Genomic DNA, 25,979 nt, shown 5'->3' with positions numbered 1-25,979 from the left:
GGTATATAAAGGGTGGTGACTAGGTACTATAAAAAAAAAAAAAAGAAATAGCATAAGGAAAGAGTATAAAGAGCCTAAGGAGGAAATGGTTGGGAGGGGAACCCGCCTCCCTTCCCCACAGTTCGTGTTCTTGCACCCCCTCCCCAATCGGGTGAGTTGACTGTCCACAATTGGAAAATGAGATTTTCCATTTACTTAGTGAGAAGAATATGAAAGTCAGATGACTGGAAAGGCAAATACTGCAGTATATAAACAAAACCAGAACGCCTGAAAGCAATGCTTTTCATACATATCCTTACTAGGTAATCTAACACCAGATGCGTTTTGGTTTCTATAGTGAGTTCCCTTTATCAGAAAGCCAACTTTTATACTGCTTATCTCCAGTGCTTTTGTTTGCCTTTTGCTCAGCCAGGCCTTCCTAAACGGTATAAAAAGATCAAAGAGAAACTGGTTGAGATTTCCAGGAAAGCATCAGTTAGGGATTCTGGAAAGGACAGTATCTTTTGTTCCAGTTCATGATGGATTGGCTTCAGCTGTTCTTCCTCCATCCTGTATCACTTTATCAAGGGGCTGCTTTTCCTTTTGCGCTTCTGTTTAATTATCTCTGCATTATGGATTCATTTTCCACTCATGCCAGGTAGGTTTGACGGCTAATTTTGCTCTTACATCTATGAATACTATAGTAGATCAAAAAGCCCAGGTTGGAGTGCAGATGTGAGTATTAAATACTAATTACACTGGTTGTTTTTAAGTTATCATCACTGCCACCGATTATTGATTGCTTGATCATGATTATGTCTAAATAGAGTGAATTGGAACTGGAAATTGACATCATGTCTGCATTGACTCAGCCAAAGTTTGATAGGGTCACATTAAGTGGGAAAAGGATGAAAATAAATGGGGGAGAGATGGATGTTGGGGTGATATAGGAATTCCCCAAATAGATGCATCTATAAATCAACCACATGCCCCAGATGTTCTTGAACAGTCTTAATTTCATGGAATTCTATCATTTTCAATAAAATTAAATTTTATTAAATATACAACTATGTGATTTTTTTAATGCCTTTGTATGATTTCTCAGAGAAATGAAAAAAGTGAAAATAAATTTTGTTCAATTAGTTTTATCTCTACCTGGGATCCGAAATTACTGTCACTAGAGATTTGATAACTTGATTGAAATGATTTTTTTATACCTAATAAATTCAATACATTAGAGACAGCCCCTATTTTTAAAAAAAGGTTTTATGGAATATCCTTTTGTAAAGTGAAAATCCATTGCCAAAGTTCTACCTCTTAATAATTCACTTATTTTGGAAACTAGGATTTTTATATATTGGGGATTCGTAAGTAAAATCTAGCTGTTTCTAGCAACCAGGATGGCTGAGTTCGATTAAACTATGGTAGGTTATTACATCTTCACAACTGGTTGATGGCGCTTTACCTTTGTTTAGGAAACGAGGGAAGCAGTTGTAAAAAAAAAAATTTCCTATTGAGAAAGAATCACAAACAATAAAGCAAAACAAGTGCAAAAATAAGGGCTAATTCCCATAGGTTAAGATTGCTGGCTTTGGGAGTTAGCCTGGTGAGTCCTGGTCCCTCACTTCCTGAGTGTCCTTGTGTATGTGAATAAACTCTCTGAGTTCATCTGTAAAATGGAAATAATAATGCCTACCTCATGGGATTGTTTTAAGGATTAAATGAAGATATTTCATATAAAGGAATTATTAGCCCAATGCCCAGAATAAAATAAGCACTCCAAAAAATCATGCATCGTGCATTGTACACGTGTAGACACAATAATGTTTACAAATCCCCAGGGCAGTTGCTTTGGGGAAGAGCACTTCTCAAAAGTTCTCCCCTATTTCCCGATGGCAGGGAGGCGAAGGCTTGGGCGGGTAGAGGAGGAGTCATCCCAAGCATAGGCTGCAGCTCAGGAACGGCCAGGGCCTGTGGAATAGAGCCTCGCACACTGAAGCACCTGCCATCTCCCTCAAGAAAGAAAGAAATTCTTGCAAAGACGTGTGCGTCACAGGCCAAGGAGCCATGATCTACGCCCTGTGACATAGAGATTCATTCACTTTTCCTGTCCCTGACCACTCAATCCCTGTTACAGATTTTTTTCCTGGCCTCTTTGTTCAGATTTATTAACTAGGCACCAGTTAAAAGGAAAAAAACAAACAAATCTCCATATACTGTGGAAAGAAGAGCCGAGTCCTCATAATATGGAAACTCTGGTGCCTCTGCAGATCCAGAGGGCATCCGCTGGCTTCCAAAGGAGGCATGCTCCACAAACCACTTCACTGATGTAGGTATTTACAGCATTACAAAAAGCACCAAGTCATGAGAACTTAAAATGCAGTAGAGAGGATTAAGGGCAGATATAAAGACAAATATCATGGTATCACTTATATGTAGAATCTAAAAAATGATACAAATGAACTTATTTACAAAACAGATATAGACAATAGACTCACAGACATAGAAAACAAACTTACGGTTACCAAAGGGATAGCTGGGGAGGGGGTAGAGATAAATTAGGGGTTTGGGATTAACATACACACTACTATATATAAAACAGACAACAAGAACCTACTGTATAGCACAGGGAACTACACTCAATATCTTATAATAACCTATGATAGAAAAAGAAAAAAATCTGAAAAAGAATATACATATGTATAACTGAATCATTTTGCTGTACACCTGAAACATTGTAAATCAACTATACTTCAATAAATTAAAAAAACGAAATATTATACTAATGATAGAAGCTTTACTCAAATAAGCAAATACTGTATGATTTTATTTGTATGAATTTGGAGAATAGGCTAAACTATGTATGCAGATGACAAAAATTATTAAACGATACACTTAAAGACTTTGAGTTTTCAAACACTTATCAAACGGAGGCATTGAGGGCCAGGGGGTTCAGCTCTGTGGAAAGGGGAAGAGACTCATCTGTATGAGATGTCTAGAGTCCTCCTAGATCCTGGATCCTAGATTCCCATCACTTTGGTCGGGCAGCAAGTGCAGGGCTGGGTGTGGCCCTACTGGGAAACATTCCAGACTGGTCCCCATAGGATTGTTGGGGGCAGGTTTCTCCCCACTGGCCTGGCAGACATCAAAGAGGGGTGCCCAGGGTCCCAGAGGCAGAAATCAAGATATTTCTCCTGCAGAAGTGGTTTACAAATGGACTCTGCCTTTACCCTCCATGTTTCTCTCCTTCAGAAGAACAGGAGGAATACTTCAAAGTGACAGCAGTGTGACTTCTGTAGGGGTGAGGGGGCGCCCACCTCCATTGGGTTCCACAGATGGGCTGCCACGGGAAGTGACTCATCTGTCGCACTGCTCCAAGGCGTTCTGTGTTCCAGGTACCTGTTCCTCCTGGCGGGAGGAGGAGCCCTGGCAGTAGCCGCCATGGGTTCCTTCGCTGTGCTGGTCTTCATCCCCGCTCTGTGCACCGTGGTCCTGATCCACTCGCTGGGCCCCCAGGACATCCACAGGCTGACTTTCCTCTTTCAGATGAGCTGGCAGACGCTGTGCCACCTGGGTCTGCACTATACGGAATATTATCTGCAAGAAGCTCCTTCCACGAGGTAAAGCAGCTCGTTCCTGTGTTCCTACGGAGCCCACCAGGGTTTGCTTGCACTGGGGTGCTGGTGGGGAGGACCTGGGCATTGAGTCTGAATCCAAATTCTTCCACATCTCGGCAGTGTGATCTTGAGTGAGTCAGTCAACCTCTCTCAGCCTCAATGTCTTTTTCTGAAATAAAGGGTGTGTGTAAGTGTGTGTTGGGGGGATAGCAATACCTATCTTGCAAGCCTCTTAGGTTAGAGTTAATGAATGAATATAAGTGTAATTGTATGACGAATCTCCTAATAACTACCATGTGCTGCCTGCATGGCACAGTGCCTGGTACTAGCTGTAATTCACATTGTGCCCGAGAAAGGGGGTGAACCAGGAGTCCCATGGCCCACAGATGAGGCCGGCCTGCAGGTGACTAAGCAGAGTACACACACCTCAGTGTAAGTAGTTTAGACACATAGCCAGCAGCCTCCCCGCTGTTTCAGTAAGACAGGAAAGGTATAAATCTACCGTAAACCTTTGCTGCCTTCCCACACACCTGCTCTGCAAGAGTTTTACTTTCACTGACATTCAGCTCTTCCATCCCCCAGAAAAAGGGAAGTCACTCAATCCAGGAAAAAAAAAATAGGGCACTAATTACAGTCTAGGGACGTGTTTTCCTGAGTCAGTGAGATCATCAGGATTAGAGGGAAACAGGCATCTCTGCCATCCTGAGGCCTGTTGTTCCTGGCTCTCGCTGTGATCACCATTAGCCCGGTTTCATGGTCGCTCGGTGAACTGGAGCGGTGACCTGTCGAGGGGGTCACCTCTCTGATTCTAGCTGCCATTGGTTGCCTTACTCTGCCATCCCTCCCACACCCAGAATCCTATTCTTTATTCTGACTGTTTTCACCAAAGGCTCCAGGGCTTGCTTCTCTGAAGAAGAGGCGAGATGGTGGGTGCATAGGGAGTGGGGAGTACTGACTGGGATGTGGCGACTTAGGATTTCAGGAAGAAGCCCGGACCCGACAGGGGCTGGAGGAGCAAGTTGAACAGAATCTGGCTGGACAGGAGGGAGGGAGGCTGAACCTGAGCTGAAGCGGGAAGATGTGTTAGTTTGCTCTGGCTCTCATACAAAGTACTGCAGACAGGGTGGCTTCAACAGCAAACATTTATTTCCTCTGGAGGCTGGAAGTCCAAGGTCAAAGTGTTGGCAGGTTCAGCTTCTCCCGAGGCCTCTCTCCTTGGCTTGTAGATACCATCTTCTCCCTCTGCTTTCACATGGTCTTCCCTCTGTGTGTGTCTGTGTCCTTATCTCTTCTTATATGGAAACCAGTCATCTTGGGTTAGGGCCCACCCTCATGACCTCGTTTTACCTTAATTACCTCTTAAAGACCCATCCCCAAATACACACATTCTGAGGTACTGGAGGTTAGGACCCCAACATATGAATTTGGGGTGGGGGAAGACACATTCAGCCCTTAACAGAAGAGGACTGAACAGGGGTTAGTGGCATTTGGTGGCTACTTTGCTTACTGTTTGATAGGTCAAGTAAGGAGGTTAGTTGTCCTTAAGTTTTCAGACACAGAAGCAGCAACGGTTGGGAAACAGAGCCATTTTCTCCCCACAGGACAGTGTTCCTGATTGTAGAGTGTGTCACTGTAATTTTCATTAATTTTCTCCATGGTCAGCGGGATCTTCTCTACTGTGTGATGGTGAAGCAGGAACAGGTCAGGTGATTGGTTAAGAACACACCTCAAATTGCTAATGACTCAGCATACACCCTGAACCTCTAGCTTGACTCACTCTTCCTCAGCCCGAATCCCAAAGCCTTCAGAATCTTGCAGTCAGGGACTGGTTCATAGTCCAAATCTCCAACTTCCTATAGTCTCTATAGGAAGAACTAAGACCAAACAGAACTAAGGTCTTGTTTCTTCTGTGACAAATTTCTCCCTGATCCTCCATCCTAATCTTTATAAGGTATTCTTAGAAATACTATAATCAACGTTTCACCGTAATATTCCTCGTCATTCTTTTATTTGCCTCTCTACTGATTCATTTCTCCATTTACCTTTCCATCCTGCTCAGAGGAGCCTGTGGTTCTGGATTAATCCAAGAGTCTTTGTGGGGGAACTGCAGGCCATGAGATTGGTCTTAATTGTTTAGAGCCACCCATTTGCCACTGGGTCTTTTTTTTTTTTTCTTTAATATTTATTTATTTGGCTGGGCTAGGACTTAGTTGTGGAACGTGGGATCTTTAGTTGCGGCATGCAGACTCTTAGTTGCAGCATGCATGCGGGATCGAGTTCCCTGACCAGGGATCAAACCCGGGCCCCCTGCATTGGGAGCGTGGAGTCTTAGCCACTGGACCACTAGGGAAGTCCCTGCCATTGGGTCTTGTGTGAGGCACTGGAAGGGGATAAAGTAAATGCGGAGTGTTTTTACATTAAAAAAAAATCTCTTTCAGGTTCTACGTCACTCTTTCTTCCCTCATGCTCTTGACCCAGAGGGTCACATCCCTGTCTCTGGACATTCGTGAGGGCAAAGTGGCAGCAGCAGCAGCAGGAGACGTCAGGAACAAGAGCTCTTTGTCTGAGCGTCTGTGGAAGGCTCTGCCCTATTTCAGCTACTTGCTCTTTTTCCCTGTTCTCCTAGGAGGCCCCCTGTGTTCCTTCCAGAGATTTCAGGCTCGTGTTCAAGGACCCAGCAGTTTGTATCCCAGGCACTCTTTCTGGGCTCTGACCCGGAGGGGTCTGCAGATTCTGGGACTAGAGTGTCTGAAGGTCGTGGTGAGGCGGGAGGTGAGCGCAGGCGCAGGACTGAGGGACTGCCGGCAACTGCAGTGCGTCTATGTCATGTGGTCCACAGCCGGGCTCTTCAAACTCACCTACTACTCCCACTGGCTCCTGGATGACTCCCTCCTCTACGCAGCGGGCTTTGGATCTGAGTTTGGTCAGAGCCCCGGTGAGGAGGGATACATCCCTGATGCGGACATTTGGACGCTGGAAACAACCCACAGGATAGCCCTGTTCACCAGAAAGTGGAACCAGAGCACAGCTCGGTGGCTCCGACGCCTCATTTTCCAGCAGGGCAGGACCTGGCCCTTGTTGCAGACGTTCGTCTTCTCGGCTTGGTGGCACGGACTCCACCCGGGACAGGTGTTTGGTTTCCTCTGCTGGGCTGTGATGGTGGAAGCCGACTACCTGATTCACACCTTTGCCAATGTGTTCATCAGATCCTGGCCGATGCGGGTGCTCTACAGAATTCTCACCTGGGCCCACACCCAGCTCATCATTGCCTACATAATGCTGGCCGTGGAGGTCCGGAGCCTCTCCTCTCTCTGGCTGCTGTGGAATTCTTACAACAGCGTCTTTCCCACAGTTTATTGTATTTTGCTTTTTTTTTTAGCGAAGAGAAAGCATAAATTTAACTGACATCTTTCCCCAACTTTCATCTTATACACCCATGAAACAGACTTTAGAAAGTACCAGATGGCGCCTTGAAGATGCAGGTGTTTGCACTTTTCCGTGATAAAAGTTTTTTTAAAGTATTGGCTGTATGTACCTGAAGTATTGTTGACTTACAATGTTGTATTAGTTTCAGGTATACAGCAAAGTGATTCAGTTATACATATATATATTCTTTTTCAGATTCTTTTCCCATATAGGTTATTACAAAATATTGAGTAGAGTTCCCAGTGCTAGGCAGTAGGTCCTTGTTGTTTATTTTACATGTAGTAGTGTGTATATATTACTCCCAAATTCCTATTCACCTTCCTTTTCAATTACTTTGTAGTCTTGGTGTCTGGTTCCACAAGTCTGTGGAATGAATAAATGCTGATGGTGGGCCATGTAACGTTTCAGGTGGGAATGCAAAACATCACATGAGATGTAGAGTATTCGGTATACTTTTCCCTTTCTTCCCATCCATGCAGATAGCAGGTTCTAGGTTCACTGTCTCAGGACAGTATGCCACAGGGAGAGGACACATTGTGGAAAAAGGTTTATCAGTAATAAGATTATTCTAAGTGTCTTTGAATCAAATCTATTGTTATAGGAAGAAGAGCCTTGAGGAAAAATAAAGTAGTGTTTTCTCCAAGGTTTGGTCCTGGGGAATCGTAATTGGGTCTGGGTGCAAAAAAAGTAAACTGTTCTGTGACTTGACTTCATCAGCCAGATTTTGTACAGCACTTGGTGTGACCTTCTGGGCCAGTGGATAGCTCCAGTACTCAAAACTGTAAGCACAGAGCATCTTTCTTTCTGTCAACTGTTTCCTTGGTGGTAAATTCTGTGAACTTGTTTTCTTCCACTGGGCTCTCCTGAACTGCTTGGTTGTTCCTGCCTGGGAGCCCCCTTTGCTACTGAGATCCCCTGGGTAGACCACCTGCCGCTCCTGCATGTGCAGCCCGCCCAAAGGGAGAGGCAGTGTTTTCACTGCCAAAAAAGATGTGCCACCGAGCAGCGTACCGTGATGGCTGGTCTTCTGGACTTGGGTATTCTCATTCTTGCTACTGGAGGATACGGGTTTTTCCCGCCCTAGAGGGCGTGAGACGGGGATGGGTGTGTATGTGATGCAGGTGGACCTGCTGGCTTGGCTGCTCCCACTACAGCACCCCATGTAATCCCCCTGTTGAGTCACCCAAGCCCGTCCTGGCCCCAGGTTCCACCACTCGCAGTGGTACGGGGCCTCCCGGGCACGGCTCCCACCTTTTAGGGTAGTGTTTGCTCATGCACCTGCCACCGGTGTTTCAGGCTGCAGCTTCTCTCTTCAATTTGATCCCTGATGTTTTCATTTTCTCAAGGATTTCTTAGTTTCAGATCCACCATGACTTCCCCTTCTTGTTTTAAGTTTGGCAATATATTGATATTTCTCTGTCCTAAAAAAAAAAATGTGTACCACATCTCAGTTCTGAGGCAGGAGTAGGGGGCGGGAGGATCATGTGTCCTTAGTGCATTGGAAGCATGTGTCACAGCACCAGGCAGTGTCTATTAGTCAACAGACCCTCTTGATTACCCTGAAGTACTGCAACAGACAGGGAACGAGGTGGTTACAGCATTTCCAAGAGATACTACGAGGCTGACGGTGACTCGTGTCTGTAATATATTCTCTAAAGAGACTGGATTGGTAAAATGTATTTTTAAAAAGAGTTTGTCTACTTGTGTGAGAAGAGGGAACTGCTTAGCAGTATGGAGAACTGGCAAGAGAAACAGTAATAACGGCTAACACTGAACAAGCACTATCGCTGTGAGCTCTCTGTACGCCACACCTGAACCCCACCACCACCCTGTGAGGTAGGTACCACTATCATCCTCATTTTACAGATGTGGAAATGAGACCCAGTGAGGAGAAAGGACTCGCTTGAGGTGACACATCTAGTGTAAGGAAGAGCCTGGAGACCAGGCAGTCTGACTCCAGAGCCCACAGTGCAACTGCGAGGACGAGATGGTGTGCTACCACGTCGCCCCTCAAGGAGTTTATAAAGCAGATACAGGTCAATGTGTCAACAGCATTCTCTCATCTGGTAAAGGTTTTAAACGTGGCGAATGATGATATTTCTAGGGAACAAATACATGTGACGAACCAGTAGTTTGGAAGTGGTGTCCACCTCAGTTGTCTTTTTCCAACTCTCCCTCATTACATCTCCTTCCCCCCACGTCCCTGACAGGGACAACTGAAAGCTTGCTCGTCACACTTGACTTCTCCCTGCCTCCCACACAATTCATCAGCGAATCTGCTTGATCAGTTCCTTTGAAATATACCCTAAGTCTCACCACCTCTCCCATCTCTGTTGCGTCTGGGACCCAGAGATGAGGGTGTCAGAATCAAGAAGCTCCCACGCCCACTGCTGCTGCGCTCACCACCTCCCGAACCCCAGGGAGCTGAAGAACGGCCACCAGGACGCTGCTCTGACACGCCCTCGTGTCCATGACCCTGCCTGCCAGCAGAAGACCAGCCAGAGCAGAACAGGAAACTCCCTCCACCTCACTTCTGCTTCCCAAAGTGTTTCCTCCTGTGAACCCCCATACTTCTCCTTTGGCATGTACAGGAATCAGCTTCCTTTGGTCCGTTCTTGTGTCTCGTCTTAGCTCACTAGATTGACAGCTCAGAGAGGGACCATGTGTCCCCATCTTTTTCTGTTCCCCAACAGTACCTAGAATCGGTCCTGTAGTGTATAACTGCCGCTGGGAACAAAGGACTTTTCTAGGTACGGAGTATGGCTCAAACCCAGCTTTTCTTTTGTTTTAGCTGCACCATGTGGCTGTGGGATCTTAGCTCCCCGACCAGGGACTGAACTTGAACCTGAGCCCTCGGCAGTGAAACTGTGGAGTCCTAACCACTGGACAGCCGGGGAATTCCCAAACCCAGCTTTTCTTAATCCTTAGGAGACTAACACCCTCTTCTTCACTACTATACCCATAACTAGGTTTTAGAGCTGATTCTTACTTATGTTTTGGAGCATGACGAAAATAAATAAAAATCCATTCATCTTAGTCCAATCCTAAGAAATTGTTCAATTGTGAACACTTTTAGAAACAATTTTCAAATGTTCTATGTTAAGTATACCTAGCTTTCAGGAAAACATCTGTCCTATTTTGGAGAGTTTCACAAATCTACACAAGTTCACTGACACTTATTTCACACTGTATTTACATAATATTAAACAATAACTGATCTGATATGAGAAAAAGACATTTCTGATATGAAACGCCAAACTATGAATCAGGATAACTAAGTTATAAAGTAGTAATGCTCTTAATGCTCTTATTAAAACACATATGGAAATACTCATGTTTGTTCTATAATATTTTATTCTATTTGATGGTTCCTATGGTTGTAAACTGTAACAAAGTTTCTCTTTCATAGTATTAGCCATTCTACTGGCTCCTGAAATAAAAAATTCCTGACTTCCCCTTTTAGTGCTGCCTCTAAATACACAAAAGAAAACAGAACTATAATTGAAAAAGGAATGTTTTATGGTCTTAATTTCTCAGCTGTGGAAACATTTTTTGACTTTCTCTGTTTTATTCTTTCCAGCTGGAATTTACAAGATTAAGAGTTAATATTTGAATTGCTGTGACTACAGCATATAGTCCTATAGTCCTAAACCCAGGGATGAATTCAAATTATCTTCAAGAGATTGGAAGCAAAATATACAGTACGAAGTTCCTATAAAAATAAACAGGAAGGGGCTTCCCTGGTGGCGCAGTGGTTGAGAATCTGCCTGCCAATGCAGGGCACACGGGTTCGAGCCCTGGTCTGGGAAGATCCCACATGCCGCGGAGCGACTGGACCCGTGAGCCACAATTACTGAGCCTGCGCGTCTGGAGCCTGTGCTCCGCAACAAGAGAGGCCGCGATAGTGAGAGGCCCGCGCACCGCGATGAAGAGTGGCCCCCGCTTGCCACAACTGGAGAAAGCCCTCGCACAGAAACGAAGACCCAACACAGCCATAAATAAATAAACAAATAAATAAATTAAATTAAAAGCAGAAATAATAACATAAAAAAAAAAAAATAAATAAACAGGAGGGGCTTCCCTGGTGGCGCAGTGGTTGAGAATCTGCCTGCCAATGCAGGGAACACGGGTTCAAGCCCTGGTCTGGGAAGATCCCACATGCCACGGAGCAACTAGGCCCGTGAGCCACAATTACTGAGCCTGTGCGTCTGGAGCCTGTGCTCCGCAACAAGAGAGGCCGCGACAGTAAGAGGCCCGCGCACCGCGATGAAGAGTGGCCCCCGCTCGCCACAACTAGAGAAAGCCCTCGCACAGAAACGGAGACCCAACACAGCCAAAAATAAAAATAAATTAATTAATTAAAAATAAATAAATAAATAAACAGCAAAACTGTCTCTATCTCTAGACTTTCTGCAACCGAAAACAGACGGTGAAGAGAGATGTAAGATCTCAGAAGTCAGACAAAGGTCTGTGAGGACCTTAAGCTCGGAATAACTCCTACATGAAAGCGTGGAAAACTGAACTCTAACGCCTCTGCTTGGCACTGTGCCATCTCCCTATCTGGTGCTCCTCCCACCCCCCTTATCTATATACAGTTAACGACAGTTTTTTAAAGAGCCATTTCCGTCGCAAAGCATTTCATTTGTAAGAGGTGGGAGACACCCTAGTTAACTCCAACGATGTTGTATTGTGTACAGAAATGTTATATACTTGATTCAGTCAGTTTGGTTACCTCATTTTTTCCCCCTGACCACACTCCATTCTTACTAACATATTATTGCCTAGAAAATTAGAAATAAAAGAAGTTAAGGAGTGTTAGGAACACTCAGTTGTAAGAAAAGCTGGCAAAGACACAATTCCAGAAACATACAGGTCAGGGGCCATTTAAAATAGGGGAAAAGAGCACAGGGAATTCTGCTCAATATTATATAACAACCTAAATGGGAAAAGAACTTGAAAAAGAATAGATACGTGTATATGTATAACTAAAATCACTTTGCTGTACACCTAAGACTATCACAACATTGTTAATCAAGTATACTCCAATATAAAATAAAAAGTTAAAAAAAAAAAGCTACAAGGATATACTGTACAAACAGGGAGTACAGCCGATATTTTATAATAACTATAAATGTATAACCTTTAAAAATTGTGAATCACTATATTGTACGCCTGAAACTTAGATGATATTGTACATCAACTATCAATAAACAATTATAAAAATAAAAAATAGGGGAAAAATAATTTATGATAACCCTAAATTACCAAGGAAAAATCAAAATGTTTTAATATAGTCTAAGAAAGTATAAAAGTATATGATCCATTTAATACTTAGGTCAAAATAGTTAAAGTAAAACAAAGATAGTTCTTTTTGAGTTAAGCTTTAGTTGTCTGGAATATTTATTTTACAGGATATGTTCTCTTCCCTGGGACTGCAAGAAAATTAGGAGTCCTGCAATAAAACAAGAGCTCCCTAATCTTTTCTGACAGAAAAGGTAATACAGGCTTATACAGAAGAAATATGAATTTGAAATTCCCACCAATTTATGCATCAAAAAGCCTCCTGAGATCTAAAATGTACATACCACTTAATAGTAATGTTGCATGGCTGCTTGTTAAATTTGATGTGATTTAAAGTTACCTGAAACTTATAAATCTAGTCACATTCAATATAAACATTCTAGAGTTTACTTTAAAAGTCTGGATTATTTTCACAATGCCCCCAAAATCATATTAAAGCAGACCTATGATTTGAATTTTTTTTAAAACCTAAGAACCTATGATTTGAATTTTTTTTAAAAGTATACAATGAGATTATAATTAGGACAACTTGGGAAAAGATTCATGTTTGATAAGAGAACAGTACCCTTCTCTGTTTACATTGTACCACACAGATGAATTTTTTTTACCTTTAACTGTTTGAAATGTCTGCAAAAAGCAAAATGCTCTAATGATGAATAATAATAAATATATAATAAAATGTGCAGTCATTAAAAAAAGTTCTTAAAATTTAAGAACAAGTACAACCTTGACTTTTAACGGTCAGTAGTCTTTTTATGTCAACAAAACCTTCTATGGCTATTTTTCTAAAAGGTCAGGTAAAAATTCTACTCTCCCAGATTACCAATCCTTTTACTACAGCTCAAAATCATACAGCTTCACTGTAGTATTTATTACTATGGTTTCACTTTTATTTTGGAAGTGAAACTTCTGCAAGACTAACCTTATAACTAACGTCATCCTTGCTTTATATCCCATTGTTAAAATGGATAACGCACACTTCAGCAACTGAAGTGTGTTGTATATTTTCATTTCAAAAACACCCACAAACTAAAATAGACATTTAAAATCTTTATTGTTTCATCATCAAAAGTTCTCTTTCCATAGAAGAATGGCAATGCAGGATCAGTGCACATTCTATGGAAAATTCAGACCTCAAGTAACTAGCCTAGAAATCAGAGCCAGCACTACGTCAAGCTAGTGTGCAAGGTCAAAGACACAATGCTGCCAGTGCGATTAGTATACAGAAGAAATATGCAGCTCTCAGAAAAAGTCTATGGCCAAGTAAATAAAAGAGCAGCAGTGCACTGCACTGACATTCTAGAACAGAAAATGGATGGGGGAAGACCAGAGAATGTACTTTGGGAAAAAAAAAAAAAAAAAAAAAGAAAAGAAATTGAGTAGATCACAGGCACTGAGTTCCCAACTGTATCACCAGCTGCCTAATCCACGAGTGGCTGCCCCTTCATCTTTACGCCCACCACATCCTAACACTGCAAGCTGCTTTCAGCCTGTGTGCAAATGCGACAGCCGCATGCACGCATTTTTATTCTGCTTCCCATCTCACGGCTCAAAGCAACAACTTGAGTTGGGCGATAAAGCCCGTGGCCTTGAGGCATCTTTAGTAAAAAGCTGAACAAACCCACAATTTGTTCCCATTTTTTGGAGAAATCAACTTTATAGAACAAGATAGTTGTCATGATTGCTCCATTTCGTCTGAAGGCAGAACAGATTTTATGAAAGTATACTGAATAAACATATAAACAAATGTCCTCAACAAAATACTGTTAGACCAACTTGAACATTTTCATAACTAGCTCCTGAAAAAAAGCACTGATAATTGTGATATGGAATGACCACTACAATTTGATCATGCCTGGTTACTGGGAATTTTTTGATCAGCTTTGTGTCTGAAGCTGCTATACAGCTGGATTTGGCTACTTTGCATTAATTCACACAATCGGCCATTTATAAAAGGAAACAGCAAATCTATGACGGTGAAATAAAAATCAAAACAGTTGAGAGGTATACAGGAAACTTGCCTTAAATATTTTAAAATTACATATGATATAACCTTAGGGGATAAGAACTACAATTACCGTGGTCTAAATCTTGAGTTGTTAATACATGAATTAATGGCAGAACTAACAAGTCACTTGTTAATCACGTCAAGGCCTTGCGAGGCTGGGGCACTCTGAACGTATGGCGGAGCAATCACTCTCCAGGTGCGTTAAAACCTCTAACTTAACGTGTTATTAAACCATATTGGAAAAGTTATTTTACTTAATATATACAATGTATAAAATAAGTTATAAGGAGGCAGGAAAAGGTTTTCTAGTATGTGGGATGCAAACATACACTTTCCCGTATCAGTAGTAGTTCTGTGTGTGTCCCTTTACCCACGTAAAACATGAAAGACTGAAAGAAGATTAAAAATTTCACTTATAAATAGAAACAGGATTCAAAAAAATGGAATTTCAACATCGTTTCTTCCCACAATGCAACTCACTCTAATTATAACAAACATAAATAAAAACCGTATCTCAAAAATCTGTTTTTACACTCTTACCTGTAACAATAAGTTCTTCTAACAATTGAGAATAAAAGCACTCCTTTGTAGCAATTCCATAAAATAATTTTCAATTCACAAAACACCTGCTTTCCAGCAAAACCAGCAACCCTTATGGAGGGCGTGGCATTAATACTTGGCCCCTCTGAGGTATAAATGCAGCTATATTTGCACTGAGTATATAGTCTATAAGGTATGCTAATAGTCTGCATGTTTGCATAAAATTGGGAGTGATGTCATCCTGACTGATTGAAAAACTTATCTTTATAACTTTGTGTAGTAATGGAGGTTAAATAATTTTAAGAAAAAAAAAAGTACTTGAGCCCAGTAATAGCCAGCAGAACTCTAGTTCCTAACCAATGCAAATGGTTATTAGATTTAAAAAATATTTAACATTGCATACTGGTTAAAAAAAAAAACTGAACAGGGAAAACACATAAATATTTAAATTCAGCAGGACACCACAAAAAGCATACTAGAGATAAGTGTGAAATCAGTCAAGCTTTTCCAAAAGAGAAAATCCTTTTAATCCTCTAGCAAGTCTCTGTGAAAAGAGTACGCTTACAAGACAAGTGAGAAGGAGCACCTAGAACACCCCCAAGAGGCTTGCTCCGCTGCTCAGCGTCACTGCCCCGGCTCCTGTGTGCACGGACGGCTGAGAAAGGACAAGAAGTCCATCTGACAAGAGTTCAGTAATTCCTTTCACCACTGCTGCCAGCTGAAGTCATCATTGCTGCCAAAGACCAAGAAAAAGCCCAGGATAGTTGCAAAGATGACAGTGTTTCCGGTGAGGACAAGTGCACAAGCTCCCCACTCGATCTACAGACGAAGACAGAAACGCCCAGTTAACAGACATGAAAAACAACAAGGAAACGAAAAGTGAATCAAGGCTCTAGTTGAAGCTCATCACGATCCAAAACAAATACAACTTGTAATAATAACTTTGACGCTGCTGAACATGTAATGCTGTTCTTATGTATTGCTGGTTCCTTTAAAGAGACAGAAAGTCATGGAAGATGATAATTATTCAAAAGCAAGCCTAACTTCCAGGCTATGAGGAGGCAGCACAGAATTCTACAATTTTCTGATTACAAAGAAGTTTGTTCCAACTCTTCATTAGTGAACCTAAAAATTTTATCTAGAGAGCAGATTAAATTTAAAGTATCAGAGATGCAAACACACTCGTGCACATTCTTTTCAAGAGGCGGGGAGTCATCGCCCTCTCCATGTGGAAGGGCGGCCAGTCCGTCTTCTCTGCCACCTCCACCCGCCCAGAGGTGGAGGAGCGAATCTGACTGGTGAGTCTGGGAGGCCTCTTCTACTCTTTGGTACTCTCCCACCTGCAGAGAACACGGATCTCCTGGGTCTTCCATGTTTAAGCCGTACAGGGCAGGCCTGTGGTTGTTCAGCACTGGCCGCGTCCATGTGCCCAATTCTGACAGTGAAGTACTGGCAAGCCAACTGTCGCTGCCAACGCTCTCCAGTATTTCCACCAGTTAACAACAACAAAAGTTAAGATTTTTTTTATCTCTTATCCTCTAGGCTCCTATGTCTCTCATCTCTTTTTCATGTCATTTAACAAAAACTTTTTTCCTGAGAAAAACTGAACACAATCTAATGTAAAACCATTAGAAGAATGCTTTCACTTACCAGGTGTGCTCTGGCAAATACAATAGGGAGTCCAAAAGCTGAGACCACAATGCCTGTTGTAAGAAATATGGCCAGTTCCTTACAGGCGTTACTCATAGCATCCGTATCATCCACTAATCTTCTTGCTATGCAGTATGGAATAGGTGAAAGGATGTAAAAAAACAGAACAAAGAGAGGCCAGTATTGGCTAGAAAAAGAAAAATAAGTTAATGTAGTTTTTGCTATCTTTGTCATTTTCCTCACACAAAATCCACTCTTTTTAAAAATAAGGACCGAAGCATGTTGCAAGGTACAAAATATAACACAGTTTAAAAATAAGCTATAACCTGAACACTGAAAAGAGAGACATTTAGAGTCACAGTATTCCTAAAGTTATGATACAATGGTTAAATATTTCTCAAATTAAAAGAAAACACTTTATGAATTTTAACAGTTGGAATCAAAGCCCAAAATTAAAAATATTTTTTTCATTTTAGGTTATAAATAAAAAGGGATTATTGAAAAATGGAATTATTAACAGTAATTTTTAAAATTCAAGATTCATGCCCTTGACTTCTAATATCCTGCCTTAGCACGAAGCTGGAACACTCCCAAACTTTCCACAGGTCACTAGGAACTCCCAAAATACTGAAATCAAAATACAGAAAATGAACTGACAGTAATATTGAAGACTTTCAGTCAGAATATCAACTTTATCACAATAAAAGTAGATGGCTTTTAGTCTACAGTCTAGCTATTGTATTGTGCCAATGTCATTTCCTGTTTGTGATCATATAAAACAGTTGTGTAAGATATTAACACTGGGAGAAGATGTGTGAAGGGTATAAGGGACTTCTCTATACTACTTTCGCAACTTCTTGAGAGCCCATCGTCATTTCAAAATAAAAAGTTAAAAAGAAATAGACGGCTTTTAAAACTGCCATAAAATAAAATACACATCATAATGGAGATTTGCTTGTACTTAGACACACATGATAAGCAAAGATTTATCTGTATGTTTTTCCTAAAAGATCTTTTCCTAAATATTTCAAGAAAAAAAAATTACAAATGGACATAAGTTTAAGGGAAAAAACGTGCAAAAAATATAAAAGCACAAAAAGTGAAAAACCAAGGTTGCCTGTGTCTTCCCCACTCCTACTGATCTGGGTCCTTCCATATTCCCATGTAGATAAACTTTAAAGATATGAATGAATCACTGCACTTTTAAATTTAACAATATATCTTATTTTACATATTAGCAATCCAGCTCTTCTTCTTTTTAAGACTGCCTAGTACTTTCATTGATGGATGTACTATAATTTATCATTTTTCTTTTGACAGACCTTTAGGATGCTTCCAGTTTTTTGTTGTTGTTGTTGTTGTTATTATAAACAAGGCTGCCATGAACATCCGTCCTCTCCCCCATATCTACACATATCTTTGCAAACATCTGTAAGTGGATTTCTATGAGTAATTCTAAGAAGTGGAAAGGCTAGTTCAAAGAATATATACATTTTGAGAGCTACAGGCAAGCTGGCCTCCCAGAGGACTTGCACCTATTTAAACTTCCACCCAGAGTACATGACAATGCTTGTTTGCCATATCTTTTATCTTTGCCAATGGATTTCATTTAATTTTGAGTGAGGTTGAGTGTATTTTCATGTTCTTAGTAGCAATCTGCAGTTCTTTTTTCATATCTGTAGTTCATTTTTCTATTGCATTGTCTGTATTTTTTTTTTTTCTGATTTAAAAAGAAATTTATTTATTTTACTTATTTTTGGCTGTGTTGGGTTGCTGCGCGTGGGCTTTCTCTAGTTATGGTGAGCAGGGGCTACTCTTTGTTGAGGTGCGCAGGCTTCTCACTGCGGTGCCTTCTCTTGTTGCGGAGCACGGGCTCTAGGTGTGCAGGCTTCAGGAGTTGTGGTAGGCAGGTTCAGCAGTTGTGGCTCACAGGCTGTAGAGCGCAGGCTCAGTAGTTGTGGTGCACGGGCTTAGTTGCCCCGCGGCATGTGGGATCTTCCCGGACCAGGGCTCGAATCTGTGTCCCCGGCATTGGCAGGCGGATTCTTAACCACTGCACCACCAGGGAAGCCCTGTATTTTTCTTACTAATTTATCCTATTAATTTAAAAAAATTCTCTCTGTCCTAAGGAAAGTAATTGTTTACATGACTTTTTTTGTCAGTTGCTCTTGACTCTGCTTACAGGTTTTTGTTTGTTTTTGCTCCAAAGACATTTTACATTTTCTTGTATTTAATTTAATCAGTTGGTTCTCAAAATTAAGCAGTAGTGCTGGGCTACTGTGTTGCTATCCTGCCATTAAAGACTTAGCAGTAGTCAAGGACAGCCAAAGTCTTTTTTGCACGCTGCTGTCCTAAAATCTTTTCAAACACATTTTAAGTGAAGACTTAAAGTTCGTCCTTGGTAAATGATCATTTCTCAGGATTACTTCTATTGTAGTAAAAAAAAATTTTTTTAATTTTAAAAGTAGAAAAATTTTACACTTAAACATTCAAGAAGACAGCAATTTTACATACTTGTATATGGGAAGGGCGCATCCAAGCATCAAAAACATCAGCCCAACTGCTCCTCCGAAGGACAAGCTAATCAAAGCTGCAAAGTAAATAATGAAAAGACAAATTGAAATAGTAATTAAATTAACATTATTTTTATTAATATTACTATTAACAGTCTGAACATTACCTGTGATCCCAGAGGCAAAAAGCAAACAAAACACACCAAAAAAGCAAATGTATTAGTGAATCATCTTCGAAAGCTGAAGTTATCTGGTTTCAGAATAAGTCTTTTGTGGCATCTTCAAAGCAAAATACAGTGATACTGATATTCAAAGGCCTGACCTATCGCCAGCACATCACCACATTCCCAAATTACTGGTTCCATGTCAAATGAGCATCCCAGTCTGCGAGACCAATGCTCCTCCAGGCATTAGTATGATACTCACTCCTCAGATCATTACAGTTTTGAAAAGTGGTATGTGGAGAAACTCCGCAGTCAACTTTCCTGGACTTCAGAAGCCTCATCTGTGGGAAACCCTCTCCTGAGCAGTTCCTACTTCCTGCACACACACCCCCAACAGGCACAGGTGAAAAGTGTCCAAGGATATCTGTAGTCAGTAAACTCAGTCAATTAATTCTGCTACAGATATTTAAATAGTTTGCAAAACAATAGCTGGGTTTCTTTCCCTAAGCTCCTACACATTAGAAAATCTGCAGGATAACAGGCACAATCCTTCGGTGGTATCACTGTTTTAAGACATTATCACAAGCAACAGATGCATTCTATAGCTGAAATATAGTTTCTGAAGTCACACACACACACTTATACAAAGCATTATGTTTTATAAAGTGTTTTCACATAGATAAGTAAGTAGAAACAACTTCCTTGAATATACATAGTTAATCAATGGCTTAGAATTAAGCAAAGAAACAAATGATCAATTTATTTTGAATTCTATATAACCTATATTTCTGCAACTACAGTGGCTAAGAGAATAACTTACTTTTTTTTTTTTTAAATGATGCAGTCTACTAACCTTAACAGAAACATTAAAATTCAAAAGAGCTGTCGAAGGTCTACAAATTACCAAGACAAAATCCAACATATACCAAAATTAACACTTAAGGGGTTAAATCCTGCTAAGAACTACTGATATACTTCTCTGAATTAAGATGGTCATAATCAAGGACACCCACTGACATGGGAGCCGGGCAGATTTCGTTTTCATTCAGATCAGTGATGTAGGTCATGTCAACCGTGAACACATTTACTTAGTCCTTAATGCCATTAGATTTTCAGTTGCACAAAGAAAAAGACACACTTGCACTTTAATCTGCAGCAAAAGAGGAACTTCATGTTTACAAGGGAATGCCATGTAAGCAGTGAGGAAAATACCAAGTTTACCATTTGTTTTGTTCAGTTCAAGACAGGTCCTCATAAGCTGACGCCACTTCCTTGCTTGGACACACATCACCACAGGCTAGCACGCCTTGGTCTCTGCACTGCAGCTGTACCGGCCCCCTTTCCTCTCCTGGAAATCAGCCAGCTCCCTCACCCACAGGGCCTTTGCACATGCTATCCCTTCTACCTCAGACGCTTTTTCATTCACTTATTTCATTCAAGAAATGTCTACATAGAACCAAATACCTAACAGGTGCTGGGGACATGTTAATGAACAGGCAAGGCCATGTCACACTCATGGAGCTTGAATTCTTGTCCCAGTCCTTGCCTCTTTCTGCCAAGTGAACTTCTACTTTTCCTTCAGGTCACAGCCCAGTTATCTCTTCCTCAGTGAAGTTTTTGCAAAGCCCGTGACTAGACCGATTCCCATTATGTTTATTTATTCACTTATTCCACAAATATCTACTGAGTGCCTACTGTGTGTCACACACTGTTCTTGACACTGGAGACAGTGCAATGAAAAGAAATCGAAGCTCTTGCTCTCATGCTTACATTCTGGTGGGAGAATAAAGCGATTTTTTTAAAAAAGTAAGCAAATAAATGTCAAATGTTATGGAAAAAAAAATCAAGTAAGGGGGTGGGAGTGCTTTTCTAGATGCATCAGCCGGGAAGGCGTCTCTGATGAGGAGACACATCTAAGCAGAGATCTATATGAAATGAAGAAGTGAATCAATCTCATGGCTATCTGGGGGGAACATTCCAGGCTGAGGGATGTGCACGTGCAGAGGTCCTCTCTGCTCTGGATGCCTCCCTTGTGCTCATTTATCACAGCTGCAATGTTACATTGATTTGTATTTGTCTTCCCTTGTAAGCTGTTCACGCCACAAGAGCAGGGAAAGAGTTCTTCTGTTTCTGATGTTCAGGCCTCAGCTCTTAACACTCAATAATAAATATGTGTAGAATGAACAAAAGGAAGCAAAGGGAAAAGAGAGAGAGAGGGAGATGAAAAAAGAGAAGAGAGCCCAATGCAGCAGAGCAGAAACAGCCGTAACGGAGAGTCAGGAGGCACTGGGTCCCAGCTCCTACCAGCCACTTACCAGCAGACTAAATAAGTCATCTAAGTGTCAGTTCTTTCTTCTATAAAATAAGGGTTGGACTAGATCTAAAATGCAAATAATTCTCTGAACACTAAAGATACTTGTTATAAGACATGCTGAAGAAGCAAAACACCATCTCTGCTTTTTGAAATGTAACTGCCAAACAGCTAAGTTCATCACTGTAATAACACCTTATTTATTCAAAAGCCTTTTATGCAGCATGTAGCTTAGACTCCTGAAGGAAACAGAGAGACAACATAGATACCACAAAGCCCATACACTAAAGCTAACATTCTTTATAAGCAGACACTTAGGCTCTTATTCAGAAGTTATTTATTCATTTTTGGTGACAACTGTGTGTGAATTCCAGCGGAATAAAACCTTTTAATTTTAAAGGATCATCTATGCTCACTTATACATATATATTTCAATAGGCGACTCAGGTAGCCAGAACAAAGTTAAGTGAAAAGTAACTTTCCTTTCCTGGATTACTGTTATCTGTATCTTGTGAAGACAAAATTTTGTAAGCTTATTTTGCTTCCTATATTTAAAGAGATGAGAAATAGGAGGGGGAGCTGCATACAAGCAAGAACTGCCCTCTGATTGGGGGGAAGAGACTGAAAAACAAAAAAAGGTTAAATCAGGCATAAAAATCTCAAAGAGCATACCAGATTTGCGATAGATAATCTTGGCCAAGAGATAAGTAGCCTTAGGACTTGGTTGCTGAAGTTCACTCTGTTCTATGACAGAGAAAAATTACTTATGTTCCTTTTTTTTTTAAATTTTATTTATTTTTTGCTGCGTTGGGTCTTCGTTGCTGTGCAGGCTTTCTCTAGTTGCGGCGAGCGGGGGCTACTCTTCATTGCAGTGTGCAGGCTTCTCACTGCGGTGGCTTCTCTTGTTGCGGAGCACGGGCTCTAGGCGTGCGGGCTTCAGCAGTTGTGGCACGTGGACTCAGTAGTTGTGGCTCGCGGGCTCTAGAGCACAGGCTCAGTAGTTGTGGCGCACGGGCTTAGTTGCTCCGCGGCATGTGGGATCTTCCCAGACCAGGGCTCGAACCCGCGTCCCTTGCATTGGCAGGCAGATTCTTAACCACTGTGCCACCAGGGAAGTCCCTACTTATGTTCTTATCCTCAAAAAAGAGTCTAAATTCTTTGAGTACACTCTTAAAAAGTTAATGAAGATGATTTCTTAAAAAAAAACAACAAAAAAAACCCCAAGGAACTGAAATAAGATTCAGGTATCAAAAAATAATTTTATGTGACATCTCACCTCCCAGTCACAATGGATAAGATAAATGCCAATGGGGTTAAATAAACTGCTCAAAAGTGTTCTCAAAAGTTGTAAAGTTTCTCCTCTTATGAAATAAGCAATTAGGCTGATTTATATACAAAACTCATCATTTGTGTATAAATGGTTGTCTTAGATGACACATCAATGAGGCAAAATTTTATGCTGTAATTGAGTGATTTGACATCCAGAAGGCAAAACTTAGATGAGTCTGGTTTCTACTCCCAAAGCCTCCAGGCTGGGGATGGAACAGCCCAATTTATCTAAACTCTCAAAAGACTGGGTGCTAGTTCGTGATTACGAAGAGACTACAGTAGGAGAAGGGACCAGTTCCCTAACCTGGGAGTTACCAGAAAAATCCAATATATAACAAAGTAATAGGCAAATGGCTTAAGAAATAAGTCGTGGATTAAATCATAGCAACACTCCTGCCTAACATAAAGATAGGCCAACAGGAAGAAAACATCCTGATAAGCAATCATAACAATCAGAAAATCTTACTGAAACCAAAAGTGTAAGTACAATCCCATCCGAGACACTTTCTGCTGATTAATATTCACCTAAGTCCACAAACACAATTTTCTTGAGAGAGAGACTCCTGCATTTATTGACAGTAAAGAAATGGGGAAGAACTGAGAAACTGGCAAAGAACTGAGAAACTGGCAACATCCTAAAAAACACAGCATTCTACCATAACTGCCTTTCACACAGGGATTTTAAAAGGTCTGTTAGAGTTCAAAAGGAGACTGGAAAGTATCTCAGCTGGTCAATTGACAAAGTTTTCTATAGGAAATGAAATGTCTTCAGATGTTACAAACAAACAAGAAACAGTAAAAATGTGACTCTGGGGAAGCAGCTCAGCAAAAGCTGTCCTTAAAGCAGATAAAAAACACAGAAAAAACACTGTTATTGAAGTTTTTCACTTCCTGCTTGCCTGCCCCTTCTACAAAGCCTCAGATCAGGAAATCAACGTAATTCGTTGTCAAGAATTAAGTTGAAAACGTTAATGGTATTTGCTTCTAACCACGCTAACAAAAATACCAAACAGTTGGAAAGCATGCGACATTCCCTATTTCTAAAGGAAACTGACTAATAAACGAGTATTTGCCACTGAGTTTTAATGAAAAACTCTTTTACCTTAAAAAAAAAACCCAACTAAATAAAAACTTTGAAATGTGAAAAAGCCTCCACGTGCAACTGTGAAGAGGGCAGGGAGAAGGAGCCCTTTGGGGTCGCTCACAGGGTCTACCCTATCAGCCCAACACCGCAAATCAAAATGCATCCGTTTTAGGAGCGTAAGGCTCTGAGTACGGGTCCTGACCGTGGATGTGACCGCCGAGGTTTGGGAAAGAACCATCCCTAAGGCCTTCCAGGGCGTTCCTGGAGGACTCGGTTGGGCTCAGCGCCCTAAGACCGCACTTGTGCCTTTAAATGGGAAATGACACTGATTTTCCGTAACTGGCATCTCTAGCGACCCCCTCAAAACCACCCTCTGCCCGCCTCACTCTCGGAGGCAAACTCCTGCAAAACATGTGTGATGGCCCGAGCGGCTGCGGGACTCCGAACACCCCGCGGTCCACTTCATTCTCCGTACGGGGCGCGACGAGTGGGAGCGAGGCTGCCGAGCTCAGCAGAAAGTGGGGGTTGGCGCACAAGCCGCCGACCCCGCCGTCCTTTCCCCGAGGCCGCCGCGCCCACCTCGGCTCCGAGGGCGCAGGCCGGGGGTCGGGGTCGGGGGTCAGGGTTCTGCCGCCAGCGCAGCGGCCCCGCGGCGCGCGCCCGGCCCCGGGAGGCGGCGTGCGGGGCCTGCGTGGGCCCCCTCTCCCTCTCTGGGGGCGGCCGCGCAGCCCTCCGGCCGCCCAGAGCCCCAAGCCCACCTTTGATGCCGGCCATGGCGGTGACGTCGCTCCTGCCTCCGAGACCCGAGGCGACGGCGGCGGCGGCGGCGGCGGCCGGGAGACCGGAGACGCGCGCCGGCGGCCAGACAACACCCGGAAGTGCGCGATGCAGCACTTCCGCCGGCGGCTCGCGCTCGCGCTGGGGCGCGGGGGGCGCGCCGGGCTGGGGGCCTTCGGGCTGACCCCTTCCTCCCCGGCTCTGCTCCCGTGGCATCGCCGCCCTGCGAGGCTTCGCGCGTCCGCCCCGGTTCCCGGGCCGTGGAGACTCCAGCTCCCGTGTTCCCTGCAGTGTCGGGGAAGCTCCATCCCGCAGCCCCCAACGCGCATCCCGCAACCTCCCCATCCTTCGGGAAGGGAGCGCGAGTCGACGCGGTCCTTTGGGAGGCCTGGTGTGATGCCTTTGGGGGATCCTTTTGCGTCCTTCAAAACGCACCCATTTCTTTCTCCTCCCTATCTTGTAATAAAGGAGCAGTAAGGCCAGTTGGGTGGTCTGCACTAGGCTTCTCGCTTTCCGACACAGAACTAGGGTCTGGTGAGACCCACCTCCAGAGGGAGGAGCGGCGGGACCCAGTAACAGGTGGATTTAATACAAATCCGAGCTCTTGGGAGTCTGTGAGATTTTTTTTTTTTTTTTTTTTTGTAGTAACAGTGCTAGGAAAAAAGTAAGCAGAGGTACAAATACATTTAGTTAAGTAATCCTACAAATTGAACATTTATTGATTATGTGTGGGGAACACTGAGGTGAGCAAAACTAGGTACGGTTTTTGTCCTCAGGGAACTTGCTGTTTAGTGAGAGAGACAGACACGAAAAAGCGTATCATTGCAACAATGATAATTGCAAAGAAAGTGGGTAGACAGTCCTGTGACAGTCTTTGATTTAGATCAGTCAGGTGAGATTTCCCCGAGGGAGGGACAACAGCAGGATGAACAGGTGTGTAACTAGGAGAGAAAAGGGAAAAGCCATCATGGGGAAGGGATAGTGTTTACAGGGGTGGGGAAGGTGAAGATCACATTTAGGAAGCCTTTTGGGGCACAAGCCCTGGTGGCTGAGGGAAGTGCTAGTCCCCTAATTTCCTTTCTTTTTTTAAATTAATTTATTTTTGGCTGTGTTGCATCTTCGTTGAAGGCACTTATTATTTATCTGAACTATATTATTTGTTGGCTGTCTCTCCCACTAGAGTGTAAATTTGTACAACATTTTATATTTGTTCACCAGTGTCTAGAACTGTACATGGCAATTGATGGGATCTCAAATAACAGAAATTCTCTTTTTAAGGT

The 25,979-nt window shown here is 42.3% G+C and overlaps 2 protein-coding genes across 2 annotated transcripts; one reads left to right on the top strand and one right to left on the bottom strand.

The window, feature by feature from the left end:
• Positions 1–518: 518 nt before the first annotated feature.
• MBOAT4 (membrane bound O-acyltransferase domain containing 4) lies at positions 519–7,092 on the top strand. Its single transcript, XM_068531971.1, has 3 exons — positions 519–637; positions 3,375–3,599; positions 6,035–7,092. The coding sequence occupies exons 1-3, from the start codon at positions 519–521 to the stop codon at positions 6,999–7,001; spliced, it is 1,311 nt and encodes a 436-aa protein (XP_068388072.1). The 3' UTR covers positions 7,002–7,092.
• An 8,282-nt stretch (positions 7,093–15,374) lies between these two features.
• LEPROTL1 (leptin receptor overlapping transcript like 1) lies at positions 15,375–24,802 on the bottom strand. The gene is made up of 4 exons (XM_068532194.1): positions 24,681–24,802; positions 19,036–19,111; positions 16,522–16,708; positions 15,375–15,690 (listed from the first exon to the last, which is right to left on the bottom strand). The coding sequence occupies exons 1-4, from the start codon at positions 24,694–24,696 to the stop codon at positions 15,574–15,576; spliced, it is 396 nt and encodes a 131-aa protein (XP_068388295.1). The 5' UTR covers positions 24,697–24,802; the 3' UTR covers positions 15,375–15,573.
• Between the last annotated feature and the right edge of the window lie 1,177 nt (positions 24,803–25,979).

This window comes from Eschrichtius robustus, chromosome 21 (genome assembly GCF_028021215.1).
Source record: "Eschrichtius robustus isolate mEscRob2 chromosome 21, mEscRob2.pri, whole genome shotgun sequence".
Lineage (NCBI taxonomy): Eukaryota > Metazoa > Chordata > Mammalia > Artiodactyla > Eschrichtiidae > Eschrichtius > Eschrichtius robustus.
The sequence above is the reverse complement of the archived record's forward strand: the minus strand, read 5'-3'. Positions and strand labels throughout refer to the sequence as shown.

Bases quoted from the DNA above. Each gene is read 5' to 3' on its own strand.
- MBOAT4 (XM_068531971.1), top strand. From the start codon at position 519: ATGGATTGGCTTCAGCTGTTCTTCCTCCATCCTGTATCACTTTATCAA. The intron at 638-3,374 runs GTAGGTTTGACG...TCTGTGTTCCAG, and splicing joins TCATTTTCCACTCATGCCAG to GTACCTGTTCCTCCTGGCGG. The intron at 3,600-6,034 runs GTAAAGCAGCTC...AATCTCTTTCAG, and splicing joins CAAGAAGCTCCTTCCACGAG to GTTCTACGTCACTCTTTCTT.
- LEPROTL1 (XM_068532194.1), bottom strand. The intron at 16,709-19,035 runs GTATGTAAAATT...TTCTTTTTCTAG, and splicing joins TGCGCCCTTCCCATATACAA to CCAATACTGGCCTCTCTTTG. The intron at 15,691-16,521 runs GTAAGTGAAAGC...CTTCGTCTGTAG, and splicing joins TATTTGCCAGAGCACACCTG to ATCGAGTGGGGAGCTTGTGC.